Source organism: Saccostrea echinata, unplaced genomic scaffold (genome assembly GCF_033153115.1).
Source record: "Saccostrea echinata isolate AGI-Se365-2 ecotype Australia unplaced genomic scaffold, CSIRO_AGI_Sech_v1 ptg000054l, whole genome shotgun sequence".
In the NCBI taxonomy this organism is placed as follows: Eukaryota; Metazoa; Mollusca; class Bivalvia; order Ostreida; family Ostreidae; genus Saccostrea; species Saccostrea echinata.
Window position 1 is genome coordinate 21,886,048 of NW_026889803.1, and position 15,388 is coordinate 21,901,435.

Sequence of the window (15,388 nt, forward strand, 5' to 3'; positions counted from 1 at the left end):
AATGTCAATATTTCTATTGAGATGCATGGACCATTATTAATGCGTTTTGGAATTAAATATTTTCGCAAAGACATAATAAAAGAATTTTTAAAACAGTCATATCTTCAGTATAAAACACTTGCTACCATTCTCGTTAAAATTCCCAGGTGAAATGACTGAAGTTTGATAGCTAGGTACACCTTAATTATACGGTCCGGTGCCTAAAAATAATACGTAAGTACAGCTCACTACCATACAAGTGTAAATAACAACACGGGTGTGGATCTTTAATTTTTTTTCTTTATGCGGAATGTGTTTTTTTTTTTAGGAAGGCTTCATCGCGAAAAATTAATCGTCACGAACTAGTTTACCCCTGGTAAATTGCGAAATAAAGTCGCCGCAAATAAAAGTTGGTGTACAGTATATTTTTTGGGTTTCTTCCCCGGAATTTAAATCTAAATTTCTCATTTTAAAGGCCAAAACGCCCCTCGTTCTTAGTCACCAATTAGAGCCCTGAGATGATACTTTTTGTATGTCCAATCATGAATATGGCCAGGGTATATAGTGTTTGTCTTGTTTGTTTTCCATCCTTCCATCCCTCTTTTTTCTTCCTGTCTGTCTGTCCATCATACTGCATTTAGCTCAGTTTCAAGAAACAGAAATTTTCAATGCATCCAGTTACTACTTTAGATAAAAAATATTTTTGATATATGTAGGAAAGACAGGAAAGTATGCAGGAGGTAATCCTGTCTGTCCACGTCCAACTCCTGATTGGCAGAAAGGAATTAATTCATTTTTCCAGTCCCCCCAGAAAGGAAAAGAAAACCAAACACCAAGTGACATGGAATCTAGCAAGAGCAGCAGCCAGAGTAGTTCTTCAAATCCAGGTAAGATATGCTCATTTTAGCTCAATGATGTTTTTATACCCCCTGCAAACGAAGTTTGGGGGTTATATTGGAATCAGAATGTCCGTCTGTTTGTTGACATGATTTAGTGTGGACCTGTTCTCGGAGACTTCAGCATGGATTTGTCTGAAAATCTGTACACTCATTATTCACCATATGAAGGTGTGCACCTCATATTTTCATTATGAATGGATAATTTTTCTGTGTTTTATAGGTTTTTATACACCCGTCTTTAGACGGGACGTATTATGTTATGGTGTTCATGTCTGTCTGTCTGTTAGCTTTTCTCGTGACCGGCTCATAACTTTAATACTATTAGGCCTAGGATTATCAAACTTTGTCAGCTGATACTTCTTGGGTAGAAGGTGTGTCGCGCACTAAAAGTAGATCGCTCTGACCTTTCATTAAGATGCTATGGCCAAATATGGAAAAGTCCTGTCCGGCTCATAACTAGAAAACTATTGGACTTAGAATCATCAAACTTGGCCAATTTATGCATCTTAGGTAGAAGGTGTGTCGTGACCTATTTCAAGGTCACTGTGACCTTTAATTTAAGTGAAATTTAAAAATAAATCTGTCTTTTTACTATTAGATTACACAATCCCAAAAATGCAAGAGTGTTGCAGTATCCTTATTAAAAATATGTTAAATCAAGAAAATACTTATTTTTTCATTATATACTTTACAACAATTAATCTATAACAAATGTAATGTTACAAGAGAAATTCCACCTCTCCCATGGGTGTAATTATCAAGCACTGGTCAAGGAGAATTTGATAACAGAAAATTGCATGTCAAATTAGAGAGAAATTAATGTGTTGAGTGTGAGGAGCTAACTGGTAGAGCATCTCTGATCAAGCAGGTGTTATCTATATCTCATGGGACCTGGGTAAAAAGAATCAGCCCTGTTGGATTAAAGAGTTGGCTAGCCTAACTTTGAAAATGAATTTGTTGAAAAGTAATTAAAACTTATTTGATATTGTATAATAAATTAATTTTATATTGTAAAATAAACTAATTGATATTGTATAATACATATAATTAAAACTAATTATCTCTTTACAACTTACTGAACTGTGACGCAACATACACTTTATGTTCACGTCATAGAAATATGACGTTATCTTTTCCCCGTAAGCACTTTATAGCGAGGTACAAGTTTCTCTAAAGTTTAGCGTAAATAATTATGACGTAATATTTTAATAAGATAATAACTTTTCTTATTTTATGAGATTATAGCAAGTATAAATTAGAAGGGAATTGGCATTAAATTGAAGAATAAATTTACTTTTGAAAGTGCGTGAAACATGTGTGATTGCGGGGAAACGGTATATGCGTGATTTTGCGTTAGAAATAGGAAATGGTATATGCGTTAAAATGCGTGACTGCGGGGAAGAGGGTTATACTTGGGAGGGGGGGTATTGGAATCAGCATGCCCGTTGTCTGTATGAATTGCAGCTTAAAACCAGTCTGACATTAAATCTAAAAATAACCAAGTATTTAAAAAAATGTTTTAATTATGGTAGATAGTCCCTACAAATCTAAGAGCAGATAGTATGTATAGATCCATTCATCCGTTTGGAGTGATGAGTGGACATGCATCTAGTTAAAGATTAATTAATGAGTTCAGTGTAGGAAGCTAGCTGTCTCAATCATTTCTGTTAGAGGATCTCTGATCAAGCAGCTCTTATCTGTATCCTTTGGGAATTAGACTGAAGAACTGCTTATCAGTTTATAGCATATGTCATTTGATGGCCAGCCTTTTATTTTTGATATTAATTTGATATAGATAAGTTGTTAAGACTAAATTGATATTGTTTAATATGATATTTTGAATTAATTTTTTGAAAATATCAACAAATTCAGAGCATCTTGTCTCAAATCTGAAAAGGGGGGGGGGGGGGGGGGGACTGCAGATGGGCATTTGTCAAGCTCTAACACAACCAGTTGAAGATCTATAATGTAATATTTGTTATCATAATTAATGCCTACACCACAGGAGATGTATAAACAAATATTATGAGGAATGGAAAAATCATTGAAATCCTTGTATCAAGGTTGACATGATTTTTTTGCACTCTAAACTGTTTATGACAATTGAACAATATTTGACAGGCGTATCATGCTGTGGCGGGGCACTTTATTTTTTTTTTTCATTTTTATTGACTTAGTTATTTTGGGTTTATGTAGGTTTGAGACATAGAATCTAGAACTGCACATTTGAAAATCCGTATAAAAATGTGATTCACAGCTTAAAAACTACTCATTAAAACTAAAAAAAAAAAATTACCGAAGTATTTTAAAAAAGTTTTTTTGGTAGATAATCCATACAAATCTAAGAGTCATGCAGTAACCTTGTTAAAAAACTAGAGTGTTCCAAGGAACATGTGTGGCCTGCTCTGTAGCTTCATTAAAGATGTAAATAAATCAAAGTGTAGTTAGCTATTTATTTACTACTTAGCATGATAGTTCTTGAATGCACAAAAAAAAGCATCCACACATAGTATAAGACTGCGATAGAGTCTGACAATCAAAGAAAATATGATTCCCAACCCTCAAATGAATAATTAAGTTGAAATTATTATAAATAATTTATCATTTTACATGTGTTAATGCGTGTTTCAAAGTTACACCAATTGTCAGTCTACACGATCTGTCATTGGATACTGATCCCGATGTATTTTCATAATAATTATTTAAATATCAGTTTGTGTGGTAACTGAATATCATACAGTTTCAAAGTACAGTATTATGAGCTCATAAACATGTATAAATGCTAATTATCAACATCCTGCCTCTCAAAATTCAAAAGTCTTAAAGTGTCCAGAGTATTTTTAGCAAAGTAGATCAAAAATCAAGGTCAAGTGAATTGTAACAATCGTATTTTTTCTAATGTTTTATGACAATCAGTGCACATGCTAAATAGCAAATACTTACCCCTTAAATGTCAAAAATATGCTCTATATTGGCACTTTTAACTTTTTTATAAAGTTAATCAAAGGTCAAGGTCAAGGGTCATGAAGTCGGTAACCATGGCAATGCACAAATGCCATAGTGCCAAGCAATAATATAAGTGTAAAATATCAAGTTTATATCTCTTACAGTTCTTGAGATACAAGGTGTGACAGATGGACAGACAGACAGACGGACGCCGGATAAAGTGATCCCTAAGTGCTGCTCTGCTCTGCAGGTGACACAAAAAGTTGCATCAAGTTTTTTTTAGCTCACCTGATCTGAAAGTGCATTTGCTCCGTGGAACTCCGTGCTGGTTAATCAACGTTAAGTAGTTTGAAATGACTTTAAAAATAATTCATTGAAGATTTTAGAATAAAAATCATTGAATTGCATATCATCTGCAGTGTGCATTTTCCTACTTTCGATATTGTACTGATGTGTCAATAAATTTAACAGAGATGGGATTACCAGTCAGCAATCTTGTGTTTTTTGGAAGATATCTTCTTAAATATTATTTTGTTTGTAAAACAAAAGCTCAATCTAAATTAAAAAAACTAAGAAAGGAATATTCTGTATTTGTACTATGCTCACCAAATCCATGTTGAGTTGTCAATTATCTTATCCGACGTAATTTTTTTAAATTATAAATTATAATTGTAGAACCTGGTGTAGATGTAAATAATTACTACATCAAAATATGACACAGAAAATATGTTTAATTTAATTTGAATCGGATGAAAAAAATAGTTATGAAAAGATTGACTTAAATTTCCGTCCCGTAATGGAACCCATATTGAGATGAGACCCGATGTAGTCTCTATGTAATGAGTAAACCTCTGCCCATCCCATTAGAAACTAGTATTAATTGTAACGGGGACCGTTACAGATGTTCCCCAAACGCTCCCCAACTTCCTTTTGGTGTCTTATTCCCTGTAAGCTTCATTAAATAAGGCAATGAAGTATATTGGGTTTTTTTACGCATTACACGAGCGCGCACGGGCATGCATGTACAAAATGACCACGTCAACTTGTCTACACTTTTAATACATCTTTATATTCAAATTTCATTAAAAGATAAAAAAAATTCGGCTATATTAAGTATATCTGTCATTTTACGCATTGCACGCGCGCGCACCTGCATGCATGTCCATGATGACCGTGTCATCTTGTCAACACTATAAATATATCCACATATTTTGGGTATCAAATCATTGCATCAAAAAGTATAAAAGTTACAGCTATATCAAGTATATTGGTAATTTTAGCATTGCATGCGCGCGCACGTGCATGCATATGCATGTTGACAATGTCGTCTTGTCTACATTTATAATATGTCTATTATATATTCTGAGTATCAAAGCATTAGATCAAAAAATGTAAAAGTTATGGCTATATCAAGTATATTGGTCATTTTACTTATTGCACGCGCATGCACGTGCATGCAAATGCATGCATGTGCGCGCTGATCATGTCATCTTGTCTACACTTCTAATATATATTTATATTCTGAGTTTCAAAGCAGTTCATCAAAAAATATACAAGTTAAGTCTATATCATTTGTATAGGTTATTTCAATCATTGCGCATGCGCACACGTTCATGAATGTGCATTCTGACCATGTCATCTTGTCTACACTATTAATATATCCTGATATCCTGAGTATCAAAGCATTTCATCAAAGGATATGAAAGTAATGGCTATATCAAGTATATTTGTCATTTTACTCATTGCATGCGCACGCACGTGCATGAATCTGTGCGCTGATCAAGTCTTCTTGTCTACACTTCTAATTAAGGTCTTCCGTCTCCAACGGAAGACCTTATTGTTTTCGTTCGGTTTCTTTTTCCCTATTATTAAGGTCTTCCGTCTTCACGGAAGACCTTATAGTGATTCTACTGTTTCTTATTATTATGTCTCCCCTTCCAGGGGAGACATATTGTTTTTGTCGATTTTCTTCTTCTTCTTCTTCTTATTCTTCTTCTTCTCCATCCAAATTTTGTCCAGGCCATAACTTTAATACCCTTTGACATTAAGACTTCAAACTTGGAACATAGATAGATGACATTGAGAAGGAGTGCACGCCACCAACATTTTTGACCTTGACCTATTTATAAGGTCAAGGTCAATCTTTTACATCAAAATAGAGTTTAGCCCATAACTTGAGATCCCTTTGATATTAGGACTTCAAACTTGTAACATAGGAAGAAGACCTTGAGACAAAATGCACTGCATTAGAATTTTGACCTTGACCCCTTTCTGCCTTCAAGGTGAAATAGGGAAAAAACACGATCTGACCATAACTTGAGAACCTTTTGACATTAGGACTTCAAACTTGGAACATGCAGAGGTGGTATAAAGGAGGGATGCATGCCACCAAAATTTTTGACCTTGATTCAATTATTATAAGGTCAAGGTCAATCTTTTACATCAAAATAGAGTCCAAGCCATAGCTTGAGTACCCTTTGATATTAGGACTTCAAACTTGTAACATAGAAAGAAGACATTGATACAAGATGCAACACACCAAAATTTTTGACCTTGACCTCTTTTCTTCCTCAAGGTCAAATAGGGAAAAAACTTGATTAGACCATTACTTAAGAATCCTTTGTTATAAAGACTTCAGACATGGAACATGCAGAAGTGGTATGAAGGAAGGATGCATGCCACCAAAATTTTTGACCTTGATCCAATTATTATAATGTCAAGGTCAATCTTTTACATCAAAATAGAGTCCAGGCCTTAGCTTGAATACCCTTTGATATTAGGACTTCAAACTTGTAACATAGAAAGAAGACATTGTTACAAGTTGCAACACTTCAAAATTTTGACCTTGACCCCTTTCTTCAAGGTCAAATAGAGAAAACATGACTAGACCATAACTTGAGAACTCTGACATTAAGACTTCAAACTTGGAACATGGAGAGGTGGTATAGAGGAAGGGTGAATGGCAACATTTTTTCACCTTGACCTTTTAATAAAGTCAAGGTCAATCGTTTACATGAAAATATAGTCTAGATCATAACTTGAGAACTTTTTGACATTAGGATTTCAAACTTGGAACAAGGAAAGACAACATTGAGACTAAATGTACTGCATCAAAATATTTGACCTTGACCACTTTCTTCAAGGTCAAATTAAGAAAAACACAACCAGACCATTACTTGAGATGCGTTTGACATGAAGACTTGAAATTTTGTACACAGAATTTGAGTTGAGATGCACTGCATTATTATTTTTGACCCTGATCATATATTTGCACTCGTTAATGTTGGTAAAGAAGGGGAGACATGTGTTTTTTTTGTAAAAAAAACAATACCCACTAGTTATTATTATTTTTTTGACTTTCTAATTTTGTGCAATTGATTTCTCGAAGACTATTGGACGGATATACATGAAATTTTCAGGAAAGAGGTGTCGTAACATGAACTTGATCTATCTGAGAGAAAATTTGGAAATTCACTTCCGGTGCCAAGTTAGGGACCATTTTCTGAATTTAAAATGACATTTTGTCCGCGGATAATCTCAGGAACGGTAAAAGATATCAATGTGAAACTTTCAGGGATTATAGATCGTGATAGGTACAAGCCTGGTCGCTACTTTTCGTTCGTCGTCGGCACTTCCGGTCGCTTACGGAAGTGATTAAAGAAATCTTAAAATTTCAACTTTTCTTTTTTAAATTAATACTTATACCACATTATTGCATCTTTTTTGCAGTTTCGAAATATGTTGGTCCCACTGGAAACAAAAACGTCAACTTCCGGATATAAGAGAAAAACGACATAATTTGAGTATTTTTCTTTCCCATTAATATCTTTTGTAGATAAAGTATTTGAAATGAATTTTAAATATGTTATTCAGATAGCAAATGTCTAGAAAATCCCTAAATATCTTTCAAAAAATCACTTCCGGTCGCGTGTTCTCCTGTCCTCAAAATGAGAAGTTGTCTGAGCGAGATCTCAAAAACAGGTAAAAGATTAAAACACCAAACTTTTATGAGTAATAGACCTTGAAGAGTAGGCGAAACGCGTCAGTCGTCACTTCCACTTGTCACAGGAAGTGATCAAAGATATCGAAAATTTTAACCTTTTTCTTTTTTAAATTAAAACTTGCATCACTTTATTGTATCTCTTTCGCTATTTTGAAATATGTTAGATTCCATCGGAAGCAAAAACGTCACCTTCCGGTTTTAGGAGATAAACTACTTTATTTTGATATTTAACTTTCTCATAAATATTGCTTATCGATAAAGTACCTGAAATGATTTTATGTATGTTGTAGATACTGCAAATGCCTAGAGAAAAGTCAGAGATTTTTAAAAAATTCACTTCCGGTCTCTTGTTTTCCTGTCCTCAAAATTATAATTTGTTCTCACAATATTGCTCGGCAACAGTAAACGACTGAAGTCTAAAACGTTCAGGACTGATAGTCAGTCATCAGTTTATTTGAGTCGTGAGAAAATCTTGTATCGCTGTTACTTCCGGTCGTGACAGGAAATGATGCAAAAAAGTGAATGGTTAATGGTTAGCACGTTGGATTTTCACGCTAACGACCAGGGTTAAATCTCCAGTGTCTGAATTTCTTTTATCACTTTTTCAGCTTGAATTTTCGTTTTCAGAATCGGACGGAAGACCTCTCATTGCTCGCAATGAGTTTCTAGTTATTATTATTATTAAGGTCTTCCGTCTCCAACGGAAGACCTTATTGTTTTCGTTCGGTTTCTTTTTCCCTATTATTATTATTATTAAGGTCTTCCGTCTCCAACGGAAGACCTTATTGTTTTCGTTCGGTTTCTTTTTCCCTATTATTATTATTAAGGTCTTCTGTCTCCAACGGAAGACCTTCTTGTTTTCGTTCGGTTTCTTTTTCCCTATTATTAAGGTCTTCCGTCTCCAACGGAAGACCTTATTGTTTTCGTTCGGTTTCTTTTTCCCTATTATTATTATTATTTTTCTTACCGATTTTGTGCACGCGAGTTCTCGGAAATGGCTCGGTCGATTTTCACCAAACTTTCAGATCTGATAGATATTCATCTGAACCTTGTCGGAAATTTTCGTCGTTGATGATGTCACTTCCGGTCGTGAGAAATGGACGATTTTCTGATTTTCAGAGGGTTGGCTTGTCCTGGCAATCACTCCTAAACGACTCAAGATATTAAGTTGAGCTTTTCAGTGAAGGTGGAAGAAGGATTGTAAATTTGCTTTTTTGCATCTATATCTTCCCGGCACAAAAGGCGCCGAAGCTCGCCTGGGCTCGAAAAATAGGCTCAAAAGCATCTCGCAAAATTTGACACGTTTTCTTTTATATTTTTATACCTGTAAATATTTTGTAAAAACATATATAACAAAAGTTGTGCAGAATGATAGGAGCTTTCATTTGATATCAAGAAAAAAGGGCTGCTTCCTCCTATTAAGGGCTCAAAGGGGCCAAAAGTCTTTTATCCATAACTCTTTAACGGTCAATATTTTGTTATAAATTACTGAAGCAAAAATGTTTATCTTAACAATTTAAAACTACCTTTTTATAAAATTGGGATCATATGTTACGTAATAAGGGGCCATAATGCTAAATCTTTGATGCTTTATATCTTGGAAAGGGGAAATATTTTGATAAGCAATATTGAACAAAAGATGTTCAGAATAATGTTCTAAACAATATGCACCCTTTCAATTTTTGCAAAACGGCCCCATTAAGGACTTGGAGGGCTGGCCCCTAAATATTTCAATTCACCATATCTCGAAAACGAAAATAGATTTCTGAATAATTGTTGAACAAAAAGTCTTCAAAATCAAAAGACCTTTCATTTGGTATCAAGAAAAAGGGGCAGACCCCTCAAATTAGGGGCTCAGGGGGGCCAAAACTCATCTTTAACTCTTTAACGATCAATAATTTGTAATACATTCCTGAAGCAAAGATGCTTATCCTAAAGATTTACAACAATATATGATACGATACTGATCATACGTTACGTAATAAGGGGTCACAAGGGGCCAGAATGTTAAATCTTTGACGCTTTATATCTCGTAAAGGGGGAATATTTTGATAAGCAATACTAAACAAAAGATAGTCAGAATAATGTTCTTAACAATATGTACCCTTTCAATTTTTATCAAATGGCCCCATTAAGGACTTTGAGGGATGGCCCCTAAATATTTCCATTCAGCATATCTCCACAACGAAAGGAAATCTCTGAATAATTGTTGAACAAAACATTTTCAAAATCACAAGACCTTTCAGTTGATATCAAGAAAAAGAGGCTGACCCCTCAAACTAGGGGCTCAGAGGGGCCAAAAGCATGTCATCTATAGCTCTTTGATAATATCATATAATTCAAAAGAATGAAATCTAATTAGGGAAGTCTATATATTATTATCTTTTGACAAAGATCATAGTTAAAATAATATCTCATCTTATCAAGACATTGGACGGAAGACCTACTCGTTGCTCGCAACGAGATCTCATCTAGTTAAGGTCTTCCGTTTTCACGGAAGACCTTATAGTGATTCTACTGTTTCTTATTATTATTATTATTATTATTATTTTTTTGACCAAATTTTGTGCAGGCGTTTTCTCGAAAACTATTCAGTGGTTTTTCGTGAAACTTTCAGGAAAAATTAGTCATTGTATGAACTTGTTTCATCACAAGGAAAATTTGGAAAATTCCATTTTGGTTCCAAGTTACGGGCAATTTCCTGATTTTAAAATGAAATTTTGTCCTCGAATGTTCTCAAGAATGACTAAAGATATGAACTGGAGACTTATTGGAGAGCATAGAACGTGACTTCTAAATTTGTGGAATCACATTTTCGTTCGTCGTCGGCACTTCCGGTCGTTTACGGAAGTGATCAAAGAAATCATAAAATTTCAACTTTCTTTTTTTAAATCAATACTTACATCACATTATTGCATCTCTTTTATAGTTTCGAAATATGTTGGTCCCACCGGAAACAAAAACGACAACTTCCGGTTATAAGAGAAAAACTACATAATTTTAGTATTTTTCTTTCCCATTAACATCCTTTGTAGATAAAGTTTTTGAAATGAATTTTAAATATGTTATTCAAACTGTAGATATCTAGAGTAACATCAAATATCTTTGTAAAATTCACTTCCGGTTGCGTGTTTTCCTGTCCTCAAAATAAGAAGTTGTCTGAGCAAGATCTCGGAAACGGTGAGAGATTAAGACACCAAACTTATATGAGCAACAGACCTTAAGATGTAGGCAAAACCATTTGGGTTCAGAGCGTCAGCCGTCACTTCCGGTCGTCACAGGAAGTGATCAAAGAAATCGAAAATTTCAACTTTTCTTTTTTTAATTAAAAATTGCATCACTTTATTGCATCTTTTTCGCAGATTCGAAAGATCTTGGTCTCACCGGAAACAAAAGCGACAACTTCCGGTTATAAGAGAAAAACTACATAATTTGAGTATTTTACTTTTCCATCAATATTTTTTTCTAGAAAAAGTATCTGAAATGAATTTTAAATATGTTATTCAGACTGCAAATGTCTAGAGTAATCGTAAATATCTTTCAAAAATTCACTTCCGGTCGCATGTTTTCCTGTCCTCAAAATGTGAAGTTGTCTGAGCGAGATCTCAAAACTAGGTAAAAGATTAAAACACCCAAGTTTTATGAGTAATAGACCTTGAGGAGTAGGCAAAACCATTTGGGTTAAACGCGTCAGTCGTCACTTCCGCTTGTCACAGTAAGTGATCAAAGAAATCTAAAAAAAAATTAACTTTTCTTTTTTAAATTAATGCTTGCATCACTTTATTGCATCTCTTTCGCTGTTTAGAAATATGTTAGATTCCACCGGAAACAAAAACGTCAACTTCCGGTTTTAGGAGATAAACTACTTGACTTTGATATTTAATTTTCTCATAAATATTGCTCATCGATAAAGTACTTGAAATGACTTTATGTATGTTGTATATATTGCAAATGTCTAGAGAAAAGTCAAAGATTTTTATAAAATTCACTTCCGGTCTCTTGTTTACCTGTCCTCAAAATTAGAATTTGATCTCACAATATTGCTCGGCAACAGTAAACGACTGATGTCTAAAACTTTCAAGACTGATGGTCAGTCATCAGTTATATGAATCGTGAGAAAATCTTGTATAGCCGTTACTTCTGGTACTTCCGGTCGTGACCGGAAGTGATGTAAAAAATGAATGGTTAACGTTAGCAAGTTGGATTTTCACGCTGACGACAAGGGTTAAATTTACAGAGTGTCTGAATTTCTTTTGTCTCTTTTTCAGCTTGAATCTTCGTTTTTATTTTCAGAATCGGACGGAAGACCTCTCATTGCTCGCAATGAGTTTCTAGTTATTAAGGTCTTCCGTTTCAGACGGAAGACCTTATAGTGATTCTACTGTTTCTTCTTTTTATTAGGGTCTTCCGTCTTCTGCGGAAGACCCTTCTATTATTCTATTGTTGATTTTTCACTTTTCTTATTATTATTATTATTATTATTCTTTTTTTTTTCCTTACCGATTTTGTGCAGAAGATTTCTCGGAGATCGCTCAATCGATTTGCTACAAATTTTCAGGGTTAATGCGTTGCTATCTGAAGTTTATAACGCCTCGTCAGTTTTTGAAAAATCACTTCCGGTCAGAAGTTATCGCCCTTTGATCGATTTTTAGATAGACCTTGTGTCTGCACAAAAACTCAGGAACGACAAATGCTAGAGTGTTGAAACTTTCAGTGGTGATAGAGGACATGTTCTAGATGTGCACCTTGGTTTTCATATTTTCCGGAAGTGCAAAGTATGGAAGCTCGGTAGGGGTCAAAATTTAGGACGTGATTTATGGGTGAATTTTAGAGACATTTCTGATAATAACATTTTAAATAGAAGTATTTTGTTAAAACATATTGAACAAAAAGTCTTCAAAATCACAAGACCTTTCATTTGATATCAAGAAAAAGGGTCTGACCCCTCAAATTAGGGGCTCAGAAGGGCCAAAAGTCTTTTATCTATAACTCTTTAATGATCAATATTTTGTTATACATTACTGAAGCAAAAATGTTTATCTTAACATTTTGTAGCTATATATTATAAAATTTTGATCATATGTTACGTAATAAGGGGTCATAAGGGGCCAGAATGCTAAATCTTTGACACTTTGTATCTCGAAAAGGAGAAATATTTTGATAAGCAATATTGAACAAAAGATGTTCAGAATAATGTTCTAAACAATATACACCCTTTTAATTTTTGCAAGAAATCCCCATTAAGGACTTGGAGGGCTGGTCCCTAAATATTGTTATTCTATATATCTCTTAAACGAAAGGAAATTTCTGAATAGTTGTTGAACAAAAAGTCCTCAAAATCACAAGACCTTTCATTTGATATCAAGAAAAAGGGGCTGACCCCTCAAACTAGGGGCTCAGAAGGGCCAAAAGTCTTTTATCTATAACTCTTTAATGATCAATATTTTGTTATAAATTACTGAAGCAAAAATGTTTATGTTCAAATTCTGCCACTATATATTATAAAATTTTGGTCATATGTTACGTAATAAAGGGGCCATAAGGGGCCAGAATGCTAAATCTTTGACACTTTGTATCTCGAAAAGGAGAAATATTTTGATAAGCAATATTGAACAAAAGATGTTCAGAATAATGTTCTAAACAATTTACACCCTTTTAATTTTTGCAAGACATCCCCATTAAGGACTTGGAGGGCTGGCCCCTAAATATTGTTATTCTATATATCTCTTAAACGAAAGGAAATTTCTGAATAGTTGTTGAACAAAAAGTCTTCAAAATCACAAGACCTTTCATTTGATATCAAGAAAAAGGGGCTGACCCCTCAAACTAGGGGCTCAGAAGGGCCAAAAGTCTTTTATCTATAACTCTTTAATGATCAATATTTTGTTATAAATTACTGAAGCAAAAATGTTCATCTTAACATTCTGCAACTATATATTATAAAATTTTGGTCATATGTTACGTAATAAAGGGGCCATAAGGGGCCAGAATGCTAAATCTTTGACACTTTGTATCTCGAAAAGGAGAAATATTTTGATAAGCAATATTGAACAAAAGATGTTCAGAATAATGTTCTAAACAATATACACCCTTTTAATTTTTGCAAGACATCCCCATTAAGGACTTGGAGGGCTAGCCCCTAAATATTGTTATTCTATATATCTCTTAAATGAAAGGAAATTTCTGAATAGTTGTTGAACAAAAAGTCTTCAAAATCACAAGACCTTTCATTTGATATCAAGAAAAAGGGACTGACCCCTCAAACTAGGGGCTCAGAAGGGCCAAAAGTCTTTTATCTATAACTTTTTAATGATCAATATTTTGCTATAAATTACTGAAGCAAAAATGTTCATATTAATATTTTGCAGCTATATATTGTAAAGTTTTGATCATATGTTGCGTAATAAGGTACCTTAATGGGCCAGAATGCTAAATCTTTGACACTTTATATCTCGAAAAGGGGAAATATTTTGATAAGCATGTTGAAACAAAAATTGATCAGAATAATGTTTTTAACAATATGCATCCTTTAATTTTTTATAGACGAATATCTCAGTCAAGATCTTGACGAATCTTATCCAAAATCAGACGGAAGACCCACTCGTTGCTCGCAACGAGAACCATCTAGTTATTATTATTATTTTTTTTTTCCCCTTTTCTTTTCCGGGCGATTTCTCAGAGATGGCTGGACGGATTTTCTTGAAATTTTCAGGGATGATAGAAAATAAAAATACCCCTAGGCGTTTTTTTCATTTTTTCAAAATTCACTTCCTGTCGTCAGATATGTCCGATTTCCGTTTTTTCAAAAATATTTTGTCCCAGTCATATCTCAGAAACGGTAAGAGATTAAGACACCAAACTTATATGGTTAATAGATCTTGAGGAGTAGGCAAATCCATTTGGGTTAAGAGCGTCAGCCATCACTTCCGGTCGTCACAGGAAGTGATAATAGAAATCGAAAATTTCAACTTTTCTTTTTTGAATCTTTTTCTGCATCACATTATTGCATTTCATTTGTAGTTTCGAAATATGTTGGTCTCACCGGAAACAAAAACGTCAACTTCCGGCTATAAGCGAAAAACTGCATAATTTGAGTATTTTACTTTCCCATAAATATTTTTTATAGATAAAGTATTTGAATTGATTTTTGAATATGTTATCAAGACTGCAAATGTCTAGAGTAACGTCAAATATCTTTGTAAAATTCACTTCCGGTCGCGCGTTTGAATGTCCGCAAAATGAGAACTTGTCCGAGTGATATCTGAGAAACGGTAAGAGATTTAGACACCACACTTATAGGAGTATTAGACCTTGAGGAGTAGACAAAACCATTTGGGTTAAGAGCATCAGTCGTCACTTCCGGTCGTCACAGGAAGTGATCAAAGGAATCAAAAATTTCAACTTTTCTCTTTTTGAATAAGACTTGCATCATATAATTGTATCTTTTTCACAGTTACGATATGTGTTAGTCCCACCGGAAACAAAAACGACAACTTCCGGTTATAAGAGAAAAACAACATAGTAGGGGTTTGGAATTTTTCCCCAACATATCGCTTATAGA

At 34.0% G+C, this 15,388-nt stretch overlaps 1 protein-coding gene across 2 annotated transcripts in view; it reads left to right on the forward strand.

Moving 5' to 3' along the window:
* The window catches only part of LOC133206084 (PCNA-associated factor-like), an 85,664-nt gene that overhangs the window by 40,771 nt on the left and 29,505 nt on the right, over positions 1-15,388 (forward strand). The window contains exons 3-4 of one of the 2 annotated variants that reach the window (XM_061342016.1): positions 696-866; positions 3,989-4,313. In XM_061342016.1, the coding sequence (XP_061198000.1) occupies positions 696-866; positions 3,989-4,107 (290 nt within the window). In that variant the 3' untranslated portion in view covers positions 4,108-4,313. Of the gene's footprint in view, positions 1-695; positions 867-3,988; positions 4,314-15,388 lie in introns of those variants that run through there. The other variant, XM_061342017.1, reaches the window with a different exon arrangement.